General features: G+C 43.6%; 1 protein-coding gene across 2 annotated transcripts in view; it reads right to left on the bottom strand.

Annotated features, from left to right (window-relative positions):
• FAM180A (family with sequence similarity 180 member A) overlaps window positions 1-20,355 on the bottom strand; it is a 75,571-nt gene that overhangs the window by 6,836 nt on the left and 48,380 nt on the right. The window contains exon 1 of one of the 2 annotated variants that reach the window (XM_020792214.3): window positions 16,832-17,153. The exons of the other annotated variant lie outside the window; for it this stretch is intronic. Within the exon in view, the coding sequence (XP_020647873.1) occupies window positions 16,832-16,907 (76 nt within the window). The 5' untranslated portion in view covers window positions 16,908-17,153. Of the gene's footprint in view, window positions 1-16,831; window positions 17,154-20,355 lie in introns of those variants that run through there. 2 annotated transcript variants of the gene reach the window in all.

Genomic DNA, 20,355 nt, shown 5'->3' with positions numbered 1-20,355 from the left:
TTTCTTGTGCCATTCACCCTACCTGAATCATACCCCACCATACTTCTGGGACCTGTATAATTATCACCATAATTTCATGCCATCCAAACAATTCAAACCTATAGCAAACTCTCCCCCCCTCGGATGTTGTAGGTACATAATTCTTAGAAATGGTTTACCATTCCCTTCTGGGGATATCTTGGGACTGTGCAGCTTGCCCAAGGCTACAGAGCTTGGCTCTTGTCCTGGGATATACAGTGAGGAATCAAGCTCCCTTATCTGATTCTCTGAGCTATCATAGCAGCTTTGTGGGAAATTTTGTTTTGTTTTAGTGTTTCTAATTTGCCCATATCCCAAGCTTTTGGATCCACCTGTCCCTCCAGTGACAGAAACATCCAGGACTCCTCCCAAGCTACACATTCTTCCTTTCCTCCCTTCTCTCTGAGTTCCAAGCTTTGGTGCACTAACCAATTGGGCAACTCAAACAACTACCAAGGTCACCCCATGTTTTGTGGTTGAGTAGAGGTTTAAATCTCCATTTCCCTTGGATATGCCCAGCGCTCTGGCCTCTCTATCATACTGGGTGTCCTACCAATCTATTTACGCCTTCACTGCAAGATCAATTAAAATCAAATTTTAAATGTGTATGTGTGTGTGTCGGGGGGGGGGTAACACATGCTCTATGGGCCATATGTGGCTCCCAGCTTAATTTCTCACTCCTAAGCCCCTGCAGAACATCTTTAGATTTCAGCAGGATAGAGTTGTTGTTGTTTCAATTTATATACTCTCTGGGTGGTTTACAACATACTTAAATAAGGAATATTTTGCTTCCCCCCCCCCATGACCTGGATACCTATTTTACTGACCTCAGAAGGATGGAAGTCTGAGTCAACTGTGGGGCTTTCTAGCAACCATGTGTACCTCCAAGGGGAAGTCTCATTGGGTTCCTCTCCCCCAGAAAAATGCTCCCCCACCCCAGTTCTAGAAGCTTCTGCTCTTCCATTCCAGGATACTTGATATTCTTCCACTTCTGCCTTGATATCTGTTTACTCTTCATAGGCATGAATCATGACATCTCATTCTGTTCTGTTTTGTAACCATTGCCTTTATTGCTTAGTAAATTGAGAAAGCTACAGCGGAGGGAGCTAGAACGAAGAAAGATGTGGAGGCCATATGTAGCTCAGTGATTAGATAAACTCATGCAGAAACTTTTCTGCTGACTTGGCTTCCTCCTACGCTGACTGAGAGCGGCAATGCGAGGTACTCTGTTCAGTTTCAAAGAAAACCAAGGCCATATTAAACGTGATTTGCTACCTCCTTTCTTTTCCCCTGGAGGAGTTTATGTAAAACTATTATTTCATCTCAAGATGCACTAATTTCTTTTAATTGTGCATCTGACTCACATCGTGCATAGTACTGATGAGTGCTTGGAGGCAGGAAATTCCCAGTTCTTTATAAGGCTGGATTTCACATTCAACTGGTTTCAGTACACCAAGTTACTTGACAAATTCCTCTGAAATAAATGTTGGATGCTTAAGAACAGTAACGGCAGTAATGCAAAAGGAGACAGTCCTATATTTGCTCACAGACTTCTATTCTTACAGGATTTTAGGCAGAGGTTTATATGCTCTCCTGCTACCTGGTCTTAGAAAAAAACAAAAGAAAACAATTTTTTTGGGGGGGGAGAACAGGGATTAAGGGTTAGAGAAAAGGGTTTCTCTAGGACAGAGAAAAGTAAGCTCTCATGAGATTTTGAACTACACTCCCACAGTTTCTAACCATTAGCCATGCTGCCTGAGACTTCTGGGAGTTAATGGATAGAATCCTATTGGTGCTCTGCGCATGCATAAGTAAAATTGTGTTACATTCTGGCAGCAAATTGCTGCTGATCAATGAGGAGCTGGTTGCATGCTAGTCATGTGCCCATTGCAAAAGTTGGCATGCAACCAAGAATGTGACCAGCATCTTATTAGTAACTCAACCATTCACCATCACATCTTAATATAATTTCACTTACATATGCTCATATCACCAATAGGATTCTGGCTGTAGTCTCAAACATCTGGAGGACTGAATAGTCTCCACTGCTGGGTTATGCCTCATTCTGATTTGTGGTTCCATCTTTTCTTGATGACTTCTCCTTGTGCTATTCTAATATTTTAACTGTTTGGTAATGGCAACTGCAACTGTAGTTTCTTTGGTTAGGCAACTGATTTTCAGTAGGAAATCATGGGAACAACTCCTCCACTGACCCCAATAGAAAAGGAAACTATTGTGCAGGTGTATGGAGTTGTGGAAGTGGAGCATGGAAGACACAGGTACACAAAGATATCAAGGCAGCCTGATTAAACAATGTGCGGTTTCCTGCCATGAACCAAGTCCTGTTTTTTGGCTCCAATGAAGAATTATAGTTAGAGATGTAACTCCATACTTGCCTTAACTCTGCAGGGAAGGACAAAGAATTGCAACATTCTTCTCCTCCTACCTGCAAGGATGGGGAGGAATTTCCCAGGAATTTTAAGGGAGTTTTCACAATATTTTGCTCAAACCCCTTATTTTTTGTGCAAAATTGTCTGGTTTTTGTGCAGCCAAGATTTGGATGATTTGCTTCCTTATTAGATCAGAAACATCAAATTGGCATTTTTCTTAACATTCAGACAGTTGTTTCTCTGTCTCTCTTTCTTTTTCTCTCTGTGTGTCTGTGCGTGTGTGTGTGTGCTCACCTAGACTACAACCTACACTGGCTTTGCTTTTCAACACTAGACACATTTTATACAACGTCTAGAGGCCATGAGGTAAAAGAGCTCTTTGTTTTGCTCCTGGCTGAAGGCAGCTAATCTCATGGGGCTTTAAAATTCCTCCTCAAGGTTCTCCCGTTGCGCTAATACAGCCTAATCGATGAGAAAGAGGAATTTAACATGACTTTTTCCCCCAGCCATCACCCCCTGAAGTCCCTGACTTTGGTAACAGAGTGAGACGCTGGCCTTCCATCTTTTGGACTTTGTTTTGGTCAGAAGTGTGAAAACACACAAAAACTTGTGTTTGCTCAAAGGTTTTTTTAAGGCTCTTGGACAAAACACAAAACAGAACAAACCCAGTTCAACTAAACAAGTCAGCCAGCCATGCTGACTAATCTTTAATAACCAAAATGCTGCCCTATATTTCATTGCTTTTGCTCTGCTAGAGACTTTTCTAGATGAAGGGGCATTCACATCTAATGTCCCTGTTAAAGACTGAGGATTCCTGTATCAGAAGATGCTATTTCTTTTGTGTTCTGACCTCCTCTGAAGTAGCAATGGCTCTGCCACAGGTGAAGTGTATTGTGTTGTGTGTTGTGTCAACTTGAGTGGAACTGATGGCAACAAATGGTGGGAAAGGGCTCCTTCATTTAAAGCCACCCTATTTGGCATCATCTATTCAGCATATCCTATGTCTCAGTTCTATTCCCACCCACAAAGCTAGGGCTGCTTTTAGTACTTTTTTTTTCATATCAAATGACAAAATTATTCATTCTGAAACTAAGAATCTAAAAAAAATCAATTAAATGCAGCAAATAGTGCTGTTTTAAAAGGTAACCAAGGGTGCCACTACACAGCGAGAAAAATGTGAATTCATCTGCTGTGTTGTCCCTGGGAAGTCAGATCTCCTTAGGAAAATTCATGTTAACTGGCCAAACAAGAATAAATAAATAAACTGACAAACAGGTTTGTTTGCAGCTTGTTAAGCTAGCTCTCCTGCAGATGTCCTGATTTGCAGGAGGCACAGCTACACAAGACTTTAATATGCTGTAGATAAGGATCACGTGGCAATTCCCTCCTCTCATTCTCTCTCTCTCTCTTCTCTCTTTCTTTCTCTCTTTCGATGGTATCTAGGTACCCTAGGGCAACAGTACTGGGACCAAGCCTTAACTCCAGATACAGTAGTTAAACTGCACTATTGCAGCCAAGACTGCTCACAACCTGCTTTCATTCCCAGCAGATTCAGGTAACCAGCTCAAGGCTGACTCAGATTTCCATCCTTCTGAGGTTGGCAAATTGAATTCCCAGCTCACTGGGAGGGGGGCATGTGCAGCCTGCATAATTCTGTTGTAAGCCATCCAGAAAATGCTTTAAGTGCTACATGGTGGTATATAAGCAGCACACTTTGCTTTGCTCTGCTTCTCTTCCTGCCTCATGGGGGAGGGTTGATCTGGGTCACCCCTACCTGGGAACAAGGGAATGATGCAACACAATGTTGTTTCCATTGACATTCTGACCTCAGAAATGGCTGGGGAACTTCTTTGTAAATGTTCAGAGGAAGCCCATGGTCTTTTAAAATGTGTATATGCCTGATTGCTTTTAAATGCTTTTAAATGGTAGGGATGGCCTTGTTCAATTCCGGTTAGGTTAGAGTGAAATCTTACTTGTTCAATAAAGGCTGTAAACTGCTTGAGCACTTCTTTGTTGGGGAAAATGTGAGGATGTAAGTGTAAGGAATAAATAATAATAAATTTAAAAAGGAACTAGATGAGATACATATCAGATAAGATGGCTACCTTATCTGAAACGAAGGTGCCATCAACCTTCCCCAAAATTTCTCATAAATTTATGCTGTACCCCCTCAAGCAATCAAGAAGCTCTCATCCAGACAATAGACAGGAAGCATGACTGAAAGTTGTACAATGAATGGAAATTGTATAATGCAGTATTTGTTTTCATTAATGCACCTAATGTTTTATTTCAGGTCCATCATCATCACCTTCATCATGATAATACTTAGGAGGGCAATCATCCACTGAGATAGATACAGTAGGACCCTTGTATTCATAAGAGATCAGATCCAAGCCCCACCCTGCGGATGTTGAAAAACAGGGTTTTAGCAAATGCTATTATAATAGTGAACACTATACATAGCATGGTCTGTCTCTCTTTAGTCATGAGTTCTGGTAATGACATCATAGACAGATATTTCTCAAGCAAATTTTATACGTAGCATGGTTTCAGGCTCCCTCTAATGGCCAGTTTCATCATTAAAATATATATTTTGGGTTTTTTTCTTTTAATATTTTTAATATTTTCAGACATGGATTCATGAATCAGCAGATACTATACTGATCCCATAGGTAATTGGCCCCTGCTGTATTCCTAAATGGTGTAATGTAGGAGCAAACACTAATTTATGATTGATGTTTAATCAGCGTAACCTGAGGTGTGTTTTTCCCTTCCAACAATGTCAGGATTTTCCTGGTTTATATCATCGCTGTCTCTCCTGATGTTAACCAAACAGCTGAGCACCCTGCATTGGTTTCCTCAATGAAACAAAGATGTAATGATACAAAGATGTGTCATAACATAAGCAGTCCCCAGGAGCAGGTTAAGAAAATGTTAGATGTAGCCTTTGGCGTGGAAGAATTGGTAAGTGCAAAATACCATCTGCATGAGTTTTCACAACAGGCCAGAAAATGGGCCTCCACTTCAATCAGCGGCACCAAGCTGAGTCTGATAGGAAATGCCAATGTTTCATGTTTTTCAGAATGTGCACAAATGGATCTGTGACAGAATATTTAGCATTCCATGCACTTCGCTCTGTCTCCTCAATGTTTACAGCCCTCCAGCTAACAGTCAGAGCACTTTCTGTGGCTGCTGACTAGGCTGTCTTTGTTAGCCCATTTTGCGTTCCCTTATCACAGGAACATTTCCTTTCCCCCAGGGAATAGTCCTCAATTGAAAGGGCTTTCTTCCTTATGAAGGGCTCTTTCAAGGCTGTCTGCTCCCAACCACTTTACAGTGGTGCCTCGCACAACGAGCGGCCCGTAGAGCGATGAATTCGCTTTACGGTGACACTTTTGCGATCGCTAATGCGATCGTAGAGCGATGCCCCCAATGGGCGAAAATTGCAGAGCGAAGGTCGGTAAGCGGTTCGCTTACCGACCTTCGCTTTGCGACCCGCTGATCAGCTGTCTGGCGGGTCCAAAATGGCCGCCGGAACAGCCGAAATGGCCGGCCGCAGCATTTTCGCGCCCTTGGTAAGCAAGGGGAGGGCGCGAAAACACTGCCGGAACAGCCGAAATGGCTGCGCGCAGCGTTTTCGCGCCCTCCCCTCGCTTACCAAGGGCGCGAAAACACTGCGGCCGGCCATTTCGGCTGTTCCGGCGGCCATTTTGGACCCGCCAGAGAGCTGATTGCAGCTATTTTCGCGCCCTCGTTCAGCGAGGGGAGGGCGCGAAAATGGCTGCCGGCCATCGGAGAAACATCGCTGAATGGTGAGTACAGCAGCCGATTGGAACGCATTAAACACTGTTTAATGCGTTCCAATGGGCTTTTCTGCCCCGCTCAGCGATGTTTCACACAGTGAGGGTTAATCCGGGACAGATTAACCTCGCTGTGCGAGGCACCACTGTACTAACAAGATCAGAGAGCAGGAATGGCCTACTCTCAGTTAGGAGCAGCTGAGTAGCTGAATTCAGCCAGCACACAGGTCCCTTGGTCGGCGTCATGTGCAATTGAGTGAGATGCATTATTGTTCTGTTTACATTGTAGATGACATCTCTGATTTTGTATCCGCACAAATAAGTTAGCATATAAAATAGGACCCCTGTATCTGTACGATCGGTATCCGCTGATTCACTTTTCCACTGTCTGAAAATATTAAAAATATTAAAAGAAAAATCCTAGAAATATGTACCGTATTTTTCCATGTATAATATAAGATGATACTTTTTCCTAAAACCATTACACTAAAAATCGAGGGGTGTATTTTACACTGAAGTAAGCTGAGAACATGGAGAGAACAAAGCAGCCCATACCTTGCCTCTGCAAACAGGCTTCCTTCAATCAGGAGGCTTAGCTGCCTCCAGTCATGAGCCTCCAGTGATGTCAGCTGATGCTGAATAATCCAACTGGAACACACCTTGTTGGAGGTGGAGCCTGTAGGCTCAGATTCAACAGGGACTCCTAATGGCGGAGTGTTCTGAGCCCAGAGGCTGAATACTCAAAGCTAAGTTTTCTTAATTTTGGGGTTAGAAAAGTGTGTGGGTTGGTGTCTTATAAATGGGGGCGTCTTATAAACAGAAAAATACAGTATAACTAAAGATGAAGTTACCAGAACTGGCCACTAGAGGGATCCAGAAACCATGCTATGTATAGCTTTGGCTATTAAAATAGTGCTTCTATTTCAGCATCAGTAGTGGTGGGGGCTTGGAACGGATCCCCCACAGATAAGGGGGTCTTACTATACAATTTTATGCAAATCAAGTCCTTTTTCAATTTTAATTGTAATTTGTGGTGATGTATGCTTTTGGTTGCATGTAAGAGGGCACTCAATTTCCCTTTCCCAAATGCTGATATACATGTGCATTCTGATGGGCAACTTCCCTCAGAGCCCCCACACCCAAAAAGATTTTAGCAACAGATTTGAACAAAATGCTCCTGAGCTTTGCCAACTGTGCCCTAAGATGCCTTCATCCCTCCACCAGTAAGCCCAAAGTACCCATCCAGACACTTCCTGTGTTTGCTTCTTTTAAAATATGGCAATTTCCAGACACTGCAGATGCATCCTTTGGAAGGGGTGCTGAGGCACAAACCCTAGCTCTAATTTTGTGAATGTAAAGACATTCTGTCCTCATCTAGTTATGAAGCAACCACTTTGCACATGTGGAAAATAATTTGAAGTCTTACACTTCAAACACTTTTTTCTCCCTTTTTCCGAACCACGAAGCAGTTTAGCGTGTGGGGGGCAGTGTCCGTGCGTGGGCAGTCGGGTACCCATGTGTGTGTGGGTGGGCAGGGCACCCATGCATGGGTGGGCGGAGCATCCATGCATGTATGTGGGGGTGTACATGCTGGAGATGCGTGCAGGGGGCGGGAGATCTGTCTCCGTGGCCCAGTCCTGCCAAGATCATGGCCCAGGCTGCAGACCGGGGGTTGGGGACCTCGGGCTTAAACCAACGAGCTATCCAGCAGTCCTACCATTCAAAACAGCTTCATGTCATCCTTTTCTACTCTTTTAAAATGCTAGCAAATGACGGTACCACATTCTGTTTTGCTGTATTTTTTTACTGTTCATACAGTGCAATCCACACATTTTGTCAAAGAGAGTGTGAGAGAGAAAGTGAGGCTGTTCAGCATATTTTTAAGATCATGCAACCAGGCCAGCTGAAGCTTAACTAGTTGGCATGGATACTGGATTTGTCATCGCTGACAAATCTGGACAGCATCTTGAGAAGCAGAGACATCACCTTGCCAACAAAAGTCCGAATAGTCAAAGCTATGGTTTTTCCTGTCGTGATGTATGGAAGTGAGAGCTGGACCATAAAGAAAGCAGACCGCCGAAGAATTGATGCCTTTGAATTGTGGTGCTGGAGGAGGCTCTTGAGAATCCCCTGGACTGCAAGGAGAACAAACCTATCCATTCTGAAGGAAATCAATCCTGAGTGCTCACTGGAAGGACAGATCCTGAAGCTGAGGCTGAGGCTCCAGTACTTTGGCCATCTAATGAGAAGAAAAGACTCCCTGGAAAAGACCCTGATGTTGGGAAAGTGTGATGGCAAGAGGAGAAGGGGACGACCGAGGATGAGATGGCTGGACAGTGTCTGCGAAGCAACCAACATGAACCTGACACAACTCCGGGAGGCAGTAGAAGACAGGAGGGCCTGGCGTGCTCTGGTCCATGGGGTCACGAAGAGTCGGACACGACTAAACGACTAAACACACACACATGGATACTGGAAAGACTCTGAAGGGCCACTGGCTACTGGTAGCTAGCAGGCAACAGGCAGGGTAATTGCCAAAAGACAATTTGGAGGGAATAAGTGTGGGAATGTTATCTTGAATTAAACACACATCTGGACTAATATTCCAATAAATGCGGTGTGTTGACTCTTCCCGTTATATCAGGTTGCTCCTTAGAGAAATTGCCATAGTATAAGAGCTTGGCAATGCAATGGTCTAGAAGAATTAATATTTTAAAAAAATAGACATAGGTATTTCTCCACCTATCCCCCAAATTCAGATACAGCTGCTATTTGAGGAATAATTTGAAACCAGAACTTTCCAAGTCCTTAACCAGCCAGCACCAATGTATAAGAAATTATTGAGCTGTAAGGAATTCATTCAGACCCGGCGGAAACCATCAGCGTCATGGGGTGTTTTAGTTTCATAGACCCTCACCGTCATGGAAAGAAGGGTGTGACATTTTCCAGGCAGTCTTGGAAGGGAAGAAAAAAAAACTCCTCAGAAACATTATATATAGTTAAACTACTGACAAGCAGTCTCTTCCTATATTCATAATTTATTTATTTTGCTCCCTTGCTCTTAAAGAGGGCGAGCCACTGGCAAAGAATCTAAGGTCTCTTGCCAAAGGCTCGTGCCTCTGGGATCAAGTAGCTGTTAAGCACTTTCTAGAAGGGGAGTAGTTAGCACAAATAGAGTCCAGACTGCTGCAGATGGAATGACCTTTTTTTTCCTCTCTCCAACTGAAAAGAAATAAACTTAATCTTAGGAACTAAAAGGAGGAGCAACCTTTCTGCTCCATTAGCAGTGTGCTGGTCAGTCTTCACAAGAATTCCAACTTTTGTAATAATAATAATAAATTGGTCAAAATACAGTGGTGACTCGCATAACGGCGATAATCCGCTCCAGGAAAATCGTCGTTAAGCGAAAGCATCATAAAGTGAAAAAAACCATTGAAACGCATTGAAACTCCTTCAATGCATTCCAATAGGGTCAAAACTCACCGTCCAGCGAAGATCCTCCATAGGGCAGCTGTTTTCGCTGCCTGTCTTGCGAGGAATCTGTCCCAGAAAACAGGGTGCCATTTTGTTTACCTGGTGGCCATTTTGAAACTGCCGATCAGCTATTTTAAAATTGTCGTTTTGCAAAGAATCAGTTCCCGAAGCAGGGAACCGATCATCGCAAAGTGAAAAAAACCCATTTAGACCATCATTTTGCGATCGCAATTGCGATCGCAATAAGATCGTTGTAATGCGGTTTTGTCGTAATGCGGGGCAATTGTAAAGCGAGGCACAACTGTAATAGCTAGTCTATGGAATCCCGTTGAATGTCAAGTTTTACACTGATTTTAGTGGGACCTGTGTGAAACTGATCTAGACATGTCAGATGTAGGTCTGGCAAATGTTCTTCAGATGATAGCGGAAGCAAATCAACTGCATGTGTGTAAGATGGTAGGTCTGACCATTTAGGCACCATGATGTGCATCATCATCATAGAAACCTGCCCATCTGTTGGAATGTAGGATGTCCACCAAGGGCCATTTACCAAGGGCCCCACAAAACCTGGAGGTGGGTTTACACCTACGAGAATATAGTGATAAACGCTGAACTGCAGGTGGTCAACATCATAATCCTGATAGTCATGCCTCCAAGGACAGTCTGAAATACGGATTTCTTCTTAGCATTAGGGAGAAACAACTATATGAACAAAGCAGTTTGAGCCTCAGCATCAATGCATGAGGGCAATTACAGATGGCTAACATGTTTTAGAAGCAAGTGCAAACACGGAACTGTCTGGGAGGGGAGAGGGTGAAAACCAGACGAGGCTGGAAAATAAATCTGCCTTCTAGAATTTGGGTGTTTCCAAATGAATCTCTCACTTTAAACTGCAATGAAGTCTGAAACCTTAGCCAGAAGCTTAGGAGGAGCTAGATGTGCATAAATTAGGCATCACAAATGGTCCATCTGGTTCTATGTGTGCATTGGAACCAGTGAGGAAATTTGAAGAGCAGTGACTAAGAGGAAAAACAAAAACTCCAATAAAGCCCAGATCAAGAGTGCAAGAAGGGCTTGGCTGAGTCCAGGCCAGCATCCTGTATCCCACAGTGGCCAATAAGACTCGTTGGTAATGCTAGAAGCAGGATATGCATGCAATCTTCTGTTTCTGTTATTAGACCACAATACTGCTGTTTGCTCTCTCTGAGTTACCGTATTTGCCGGCGTATAAGACGAATGGCCATATAAGACGACCCTCCAACATTTCCACTCAAAACATAGAGTTTGTTATATACTCGCCGTATAAGACTACCCCCTCTTCTGCATACCTTCCACACACCAAATAGAAGGTGCTATTCATTGTCACCATTGTATGGCTGCAGTGTGACCGCAGCGCCTCCAGCCTACCCCTGCATCTCCCTGTGACCGGCACTAGTGCGCAAGTGCGCATGTGTGTGCTCTGCGTGGACAAGGGGCGGGCCGGAGCGCCGCTGCTTCCCGCTGAGCAGAACGGGCCGGTCACGTCAAAAAAGCTGGCACCCCTGTCTCGCTGCTGATGCTCGCCATGGCTGTACTGGATACCACACGATACTGGACGTTATGTAGAATGAGGTGGGCAGGCATCGGGAGGCTACTATGGGCACTGGGCGAGCATCGGAAGGCCAATATGGGCAGCTATGTCTATCCCAACTGAAGTGCCCCCAGCGTATAAGACGACCCCCCACTTGGAGGCATGTTTTTCAGGGCAAAAAAGTAGTCTTATACCCCAGCAAATACAGTAATTAGGCACTATGTGAAAAACGGCTTCCTTTACATCCCCTGAAGGACCTGCCTATCTGTTTCATTTGGTGACCTGAAGAAGTTCAGGTGTTTAAGAGAAGCTCCATGCCACACCTTTCTCTTGTGGATTGCATGGCCCATGCATGACCCAGAATCTGCGAGGAGGATAAGCAAAAGGAGAGGTTAATCACGGGTGGACAATGTGCAGCCAGATTAAACGTTCCTTCTGTTTACCCCCCTGGCAAACAGTAGGTTGTGCTTTGGGGTGTGCACTCTTTAGGAGAAAAGAGCTTCTCCTGAGACAAGAGAACTTAAGGCCCCTGAATGAAACTAACTGTCAAGCATTTGTGGTTGCGTAAAAGGATGCCCTTCTTCACACAGAGCATAATTCACTCAGAGGGAACAAGCACTGCATACCTGCTGCCTGTGGGCAGCATGTGACCCTTCCCCCCAACAGCATTGCTGGTGAATTTGGTGATGTGCTTCCAAAATTCAGCAGTACTACGTTGATGGCAGAGACCATTTTCTTTTGATTCAAAACAAGGTGGGCAGGTAGAGCAAACCTTGTTTTTATAGGAGAATTGTGTTCCATAAAACCTCTGGGAAGCAAGATTTTTCTTCCAACCAGGACACAAGTTTTCTGTGTACTTTATTTTACAATGAATGTGCATTTTTGAAACAACCACAGCCGCACAGCAGTGTTGTTTCTTAAAACTTTGGTCACCGAGTTTCAGCAGCACACAAAGCCGTGGCTAGGGTACAACACCCAATGGATTATGGGAAGGGTCGGTCTGAAACCAGCTGAAGTTGTCCTCCCTCCTTTAGCATTTTGATGGCGAAAGTGAAGCAAAGAGGAGGTGTTTAACCTAGTGTCATGAGATTTAGGCCTTCAAACAGGAGGTGAAAGCTATGAACTCAGGACAGGGTGCCTGGCATGCTAGGCATGGAGCTTAGCAATGCTTTGCAGAGACAAAAGTGGCTACTATGTGGCACATGAAGCATCAAATTCATTGTCAGGCCAAGATGAGTTTTTGCTGAAAGTGAAAGACAAGATGTCTGTAATGTTACATGTGAGAACCCAGCTGGATTTGCCGCCACATTTTACTTCAGTGGTGGATACCCCACCACACTTGAGGGCAACTGGCTTGAGATGTACCTAGAGGTCTGTTCTCACAGTGTGCTGCTTCTTCCTGTCACTAGGATCCACCTCCTGAGGCAGCAGGGCCCTACAAGAGGGGCCCCCAGCAGGACTCTTTGGCCTAGGGTTCACCTCACAAAAGGGGGGGGGGGTCGCCTCAGCCAAGGTGTAAGGTCCTTCACTTTAACTCTAAAGTGCCCAAATATATAAATCCTTTGAGGGTTTTTTTAAAGCATGCCATTCTTTACGTTAAAATATTTCTTGCCCTCTTTCTAAACAATGATGGGGGCTCACAGTGTGAAATCGCCTGGGCTTCATGAGAGCCCTCAGAGGGCCTGGAGACAGCTGCTTCACTCTGTCTAATGTTGTGATTAGCCCTGGTAGAGCCTGACAGATAAGAAGTAGAAGCCTCAAGCAAAAAAAATTCTAGCCAATGTGCTTTTGTGATATGTTCCAGTGTCCCACAATCTAATATTTTGTCTCACAATTTCTTTCTCTGTCTCTCTCATTTTGAAAGGTGGGGGAAAGTAGGATCCTTCAGATGCAGTTGGACTACAGTTACCATCAGCCTCAGCCAGCAAAGGGAGGGAATGCTGGGAGGTGCAGTCCACCAACATCTGGAGGGCCACACTTTGTCCACCCTCAATCTCTTTGAGTGGAGACAGAAACAGCCCAAGGAAAATATTTTCATGATAAAACTTGGTTCTTTTTCCTGGCGTGGACACAGATTCAACTAAGGCAAATGTTGACAAACATGTGTCAGATCACAATACTTGATGACCCTAGTCAAGGCTAGCAGATGAGCAGCACCAACAAAATCTGCCACTTTTCTGAGTTTTTAGTTTCATGCTGCATTTATCACTTGCAAATCCTCTAGTTTAAAAATTAGCTGCCTTTGCTCTGTGCGAGCAATCACATTTTAAAAATGTCACTGACTTCACAGTCGTCAGTCCACAGATAATGTGGTATGTTAATTGTTGTAGACATCTGTCCTTAATAGGGCTTGTCCTGATTCTCTCAAGTTGACAATTATTTCTGTTGACAGTAAATTATGACCATTCCTTTCTTGATTCTTAGTAAAAGAAACACAGAGAAGAATTGAGGCATCTAACAAGAATGTTAGAATTAGTGCTGGATCCAGTTTTTACCCACAAAAATCTGGGACTTTTTTCTCCCATACTGCACTATGACGAAACCACTACATTTCACAGACTGAGTAGCATATTTTCTGTTACAGAGAACTGAGTCCAGTTCTGAATGCCATCACTTTAAAATGAACGCTGTGTCCACACAGGGCTTGGGAACACTGTTTTTCACACTGGATTTTGCCACATGGACATAACGTTTGGTGCATTCTGAAAGCTGTTGTCTGAAGAATAATGTTTCCAGTTTATTTTCAAAGGGATGCTGCGGATAATTTTTTTAAAAAAATGGAGTACAAGAAATATGACTCTTTAGACAAACTGGGAAAAAGAAGGACAAGATTGAGACATGTCCTATGAAGAAAAGCTGAGGGCAATGTCCTGGAGATATTTTTAGCCTGGAGAGCAGAAGACCAAGGGAGACAGGATAGCACTCTTCATATATCCCTGAAGGGCTGTCACATAGAATTTAGCAGAAGCTGCTTTTTCTGGAGGATTCCCTATAAGAGTCACCCTCAAAGGCTGCCTTTAAGCAAAGGCTAGACGACCATATTTTGGGGCTGTTTGAGCTCCGTATTTTCTCTGTTGAGTAGGAAGTTGCAATAGATGGCCTAAAATAACCCCTATGCCACTATGATTCAACGAACAGACTCGCTTTTACAATTCAAGCCAAGCAAAGGCGGGAGGTTTATTTTAATGATGACAAATGTAACTCTTATGCTCTGCCAAAATTCCCTTGAAAACCTGTGGCTTTAAGGCTTGTTCCCAAAATTCTACCAAGAGCTATTCACTTTCTCTGTGACAGGCATTTCAATCAAACTAGACAAGTGACTTTCCTTGGTCATCATCAGTAAAAAGACTCATCAGACGTTATCACAGGTAGCCTCAAATTCTAAAAATTTCCAGGGAGTAATTTTGTTTGTTTGCTTCTGGGAAATCTTAATTTTGCCTAAGACTGAAAGGATAAGTCCTGTTAGCTGAAGATTCTCATTCTCTTATCATGTAAGGAAGAAGGACATGGAAAGGGGTTTCTGCATGTACAGCTAATGTTAATTTTGTTCCTGAAGATGACTTCAGTCCAAAAGCCTATTTGAGTTAATACAAACTAATGGATGGACTGTGTTGTTTCATATTAGCCTTCTTGACCTCTGAAAATTTTTCAGGGAGACTCTTTCCTATCAGCTTCTAAGGTGTGTCTGTTGGAGACGAGAAAAGCACTTTCTTGCATCACCAATAGATATGCTTCAGAAGGTGCTGGTAATGACAAGGCTTTCTTGGGTAGCTGCTCCCTAGCTTTGGAATTCCCTACTGATTGAGCCTAGGTTGTCTCCCTCCCAGTTGCCTTAGCATCATCACTCTCCTTTTGTTAGGCACCTCTTTGGCAATGGAGGATGGGAAAGGATATTCACATGTTCTCACCAATTTAGTTGCCTTGGCCCTTGACATACAAGGCACCTCAACAAGGAATTTTAGAGGTTTGTGAGGTTCCCTCCCTTGATGCTGAGGGCAAGACAGAAAGGTTTGTTTTAACTTCCAGAGTCACTGTATTTTTGTAAAATATCTTCATGTTGTTATGTTTTATGAGACACAAGAGAGACAGGTGAAAAGTACCCCCCCCCCCTTGAGCAAAGTTCATAACTTGCTGAAACTTAATTGGCCTGGCTTTGGTTGATGTTAGGTTGGACTGGAAAACCCAACAAAGAAGCACACCCACCCACCCGCACACCCCACAGAACATTGCTTTGAACCCAGTGAAAGGAGAGGAAAGCATAAAAATAATAAGAGCAACATTCCTTCTAAACTGTACGGATGCGCAGTGCTGCATTGGAGACATACGGCTGACCCAGTATTTCTACCAATTTGTGTCTGGATATGGGTGGAATTCCACATGCAAGGGGGAAGCTCCTGTGCAGCATTCCAGAAAATTAGAGGGAGTGTCACTTAAGAGCCAGTGCATTGTTTAGAGAGTTGGATTGGGACTTTAGGAGTTTAAAATTCTAGTCTTTCCTTTAACTAGTAGAACTCACTGAGTTCTACTCTTCAGAGAACTATTCAGTCATGCTCTCTCAACTCACCTTACTCATCAAGCTGCTGTTGTGAAGATAAAGTGGTGGAGAGGGAGACAAAGGGCAGGATATAAATGTAACACACATGCCAATTATAAAGTATAACCAATACATGGAGGTTAAATAAAGGTTACAGTTGGATGCGTTTGGCATTCAGATGCAGCCCAAGCAATGCAAAACATGTGTCTCTTGAAAAAGACACATAGATATTTCAAGATGGCTAGTCGTTTCCTCCTTATGTTAAATCTGGTTTTGTAAGTAGATCTCCCCAAGCCAAAGCACAGCCAGAGGTTGCGTTCCAGCACAATGTGTTTAAAGTCAGCCCGTCAGAAATGCATAACTGTATGCGCTTGAGCTGTGGACTCAGCAAAGGGTGAGTTAAGGTCTTCAGCCTATGGAGCTGCTGTATCTATAAAAAAAAGCTTGAACACCCGTGCAAAATTGCTGGCGATCAAAGAGCAGTGCCTGTGAATAGGAGTTTGTTCCTGAGTAAGTCCCAATTGCAATCCACATTTCATAGCAGGAAAAGAGGAAGCTGTTTCAATTTGTCCGAGAAAACAGAGCAAAATGGTGTTCAGCTGGGAAGAGAATAATAGTCACTCCTAGCCCATCTCAAATAGCTCTCAATACTGGTAGAGATGACTAGGGGGAAAGCGTGTGTGAAAAAGCAGTTGTTCTGTTTCAGAGCGAATGGGGCAAAAAAGACTTTAACCCAGGGTGCTGAAATTTAGAGCCCTCCCCTGGAAGGGCACAAACCCACCTGTTCTGAGTATATATAGTGCCTTCAACTACTCCTTCCAGAGGAAGAAGAGAGAGCACAAAACAGATGGGCTCAGCATGGAACCAATATTGATGTCACATCCTCAGCCCCAGGTGTTTATCTGCATTCCTCTCCCCTCTCCCGATATATATGCAACCCTCCTGTGGCCCAAACTTAGTCAATGTGTCAGCAAAGCCACCGATACCCACACGGCTCGTTACAGCTCTGGGTCTCCTTTAAGCAAAAAGTATTGATCATGCTTACCTCGGTTCCACCTGGGAGGCACAGTGGCATGCGCATTGTAATATAACAACAGCAACAGCACCGATTTCCAGTGCATCCTCGGTTTTCTTCCAAATGAAGGGGTATCTATAGATTAGGCCTTTCCTTTCAACCTTCTGCAAATGTCTGGAGCAGATGGTGATTTTTTTTTTTTTTAAAAGACTTCTTGCAAAGAACAATTTTTCTGACAAAGTTCAGTAGCAGCACCTTGCCTTTCAACCTAGTCTCTTTGGGATCAGGGAATTCCTTTTGCACAGACAGACTCTGTTTTATATCCACATCTGGAATGACTCATGATGCATGTGAGCCTGCTGGCAGCTATGAGGTTATAAATATCATTACTTCCCTCCACCCCACCCCTTTAGTTCAGTTCCATTGTAGCTCAGCCAGTTGGAATATCCCAGTGTCAACAGACACCAGTAGCTATACTAAAGAACGTTATTAAACCTTTAGGGTGGTATGGTCCTATGGCTCAGAAGCATGCCTTCATGATAAAAGTACGGTTGTGCTTGCTGAATGATGCTGGAACATTTCTTGGATGCATCGATGAGGGAGCAGAACACACTGGCTGAGAGAATGTTCTGTGCTTTACAGTGACCGATTGCTTTACAGAAAACACGGGGTGGGGGAAAGAAGTTGTACAATGAGGTCTAGGTTGGGTGGAAATTGTGCAGAAATGAACCATTGACTGGCACAGAGTTGCTTGGAAAACAATATTTAAAAGCAAACCAGACACATTTATAGAAGAAGCCACCGGCCATTACTGTGTTCTTATTCTCAATGCAAGCAGCTTGAAGAACAGGAACAAACTCAGTAAATCACTTTTATATTTCATCAGATGGGCCATATTTAACCAAATGCCTCTTTCCCCCCCATGGAATTTAACTGGCTTTTAAATTGGCCTAGACAGCCATGGCTCTTATGTCCATTTAGAGAAATCTTTTTAAGCATACGGGAACTGCTTTGGTGGATCGTATAGGAAGTTGTAGGCATTTCACAAAACTGTAGTATGTTTATTTACCCATAGTAAAAGTCAGAGTTTGAACATAATAGCAATGAGCATAGCATAGTCTCAAATTATCCTCACAACATTTTAATTTGCACATCAAGCAGTTCTTGTGATTGTATTCAGAGATGGGCATGAACTGCTGGTTTGATGGTTGCTGCCAGTTTGGCCACGCAGCTGTTCTGCAGGCAACCCAGCTTCCCGGCCTTGCCTCCTCTAGCAGCTGCCCACTCAGAGATAGTGTGAAGCCGTGCCGCTGCCTCTGAGTGGGTGTATGCTGGAGGAGGCAGGGTTGGGAAGCTGCATTGCTGGCCTTTGAGAGGCGAAAAGCCCAGGACACCCACAGAATGACTGTGCCGCTGGAGGGCTGAACCGGCATGAATCGCCAAACCATGGTTCATGCCCATCTCTGATTGTATTGAGTCCTACAAGAACATCTGCCTCATTATGCAAAACCTGTGATGTAAAGGTACATGATCCCTTTACCTGAGGGACTGTACATAATTAAATGGTGGTTCAACCCTCTCCTCCCCTGCTCATGAGGAGGAGATGCTTAACTACTGTTCCCTAACATGGTCATCCACCAAATTGTGGTTTTGTTAAACGTTTGGATCCGAAATCAGTTTTGACCCCTGCTAAGTTTTGCTACTCATAATTTAGAGCAGTTGTTTCAGTCTTCAGTACTAGATGCTTTTGGATGCCTGTTACCGTAGTATCAGTCCTGACCAATGGTTCTGCTATCTGGAGATGACAGGCATTGTAGTTCAACATCTGGTAAAATCTCAAGTGGGATCCAGTGGTTGTAATAAAGCTCAGTTTCCCAGTTCAGATATTGTAACACTGCAACGTGTCCCTTCTTTATAGGCTCAGAAAAGAAGATGGGAAAATACGTGAGCCCAAATCTAATCACAGTGCATTAATTGATCTGTAAGCCATGGCTCTCCATTTTGTCTTAACTGGTGTGAACGCAAGCAAAATCTGTTAAACTCTGATGTGCCAAATTGGTGGCTGAATCCTTTTTTTTTTTTTTTTTTTGCCTCCACATATTTTCTGGTTCAGGGAATATTAGCTGTTGCAATAGAAGTACTGGCTGATTGGTTACACCTTACCCTTGTCTTCAGGAAACTTCCAGGCACATGTTGTGCACGTAGCTTGAGCAGTGTTGGCAACTGCCTCGAAACAGGGCAAAAACCATCTTTGGGCCAAAAGCTCATTTGGAAACACCCTATATGAAAGGGCCTTCAGTCTTTCAGTAGAGCAGTTGCTTGGCTACTCTGCTTAGCATACAGTTTCATGGGGTGGTTCTATTTAGGGAATCCTCCATGAGGTGTGTGCATTTTAATGAAGAAAACGCAGCACTGGAAGTAAGGCGTTGTAATTGCTAAAAATACCGTAAGGAAAATGTTTCCCTTAGTATGTTGCCAGTGGAAACATAGCTATGCGAATGAATAAATAGTCCCAGAAAGCCAGGTGACGTTAATGCAGGAGATTCCACATCACACCCATAAACCAGTGTCTTTTAGGAACCATGAGGTTAAAACCACAGAAAATGTTTGAAGGAGCATCATTCAGGTCCATCACTGAAGCTTGTCTAGTTGGGAACTGTAAGTTTCCTAGATGTCATTTTGAGTCCTTTTGGGTATAGATACTCAGAATCTGGAAGAATACATTTTGTTTCTGGGCTATGGGCCCCATAATCATCCTGCCAGTGACCAGTAGACTATTATCTATTACAGTTGGTAGCAACTGCAAGGTCCTAAACAGAACAGTTTCCTCTTCTGATATTTCACAAATATCAACAGATTTTCTGCTTGCCAAATGTACGTTCCACCATGAAGCTCCTTCCTTTCCTCCTAGGCTCCCTCAAGTTCCTTCTGAGAAAACCAAAATCATCCTCTTCCCTCATTGTGTTTCAGAAGTGGATGTAATGTCTCTGCATGTCAGAACCAGTAGGTACTTACAGGGTTATTGGTCTTCGGTGAATTTCATTTCCAGTTCATTTTCTCAGGCCAATATGCCATCTTCAGTCCCAGCTGGTTCCAACTGATGTGTCTGTTCTCTGAATGCACTGTCAATTCTTTTTCTTGAATAAAAACAATGGCCTCTCATGTTTTTTCCATGTCTTCTGACCCAAATACAACTCATCACGCAGATCACTACTGCACAAACAGGTATTAATTCTCATCCATGTATCGTCATTCAGGATCACACTAAACCATGTTTTTTTGTATCTTAAGCTTAGACAAACAGTAGCTAGCAGCTCTTTGAAATTCTTTAATTCCTCTGTTGCCCTTTAATTGCCAACTATATACTCTATGGGTGTATTGATGTGCCTGGAAAGCATTTAATAGTATTGGCAATTGCACTGAAGAATGTACTTTCTAAATTAAGGCTGACAGTCACTTGGAGGCTGGTGATAAAATCCTGAAATCCTCAAGAGGCATTCTTGAGCTGTTTAGTGCAGCAGACCAAGCTTAGAACCTTGGCATTCCATCCATAT

Source organism: Pogona vitticeps, chromosome 5 (assembly GCF_051106095.1).
Source record: "Pogona vitticeps strain Pit_001003342236 chromosome 5, PviZW2.1, whole genome shotgun sequence".
Classification (NCBI taxonomy): domain Eukaryota; kingdom Metazoa; phylum Chordata; class Lepidosauria; order Squamata; family Agamidae; genus Pogona; species Pogona vitticeps.
Note: the sequence above shows the minus strand (reverse complement) of the source record. Positions and strands in the feature narration are given on the sequence as shown.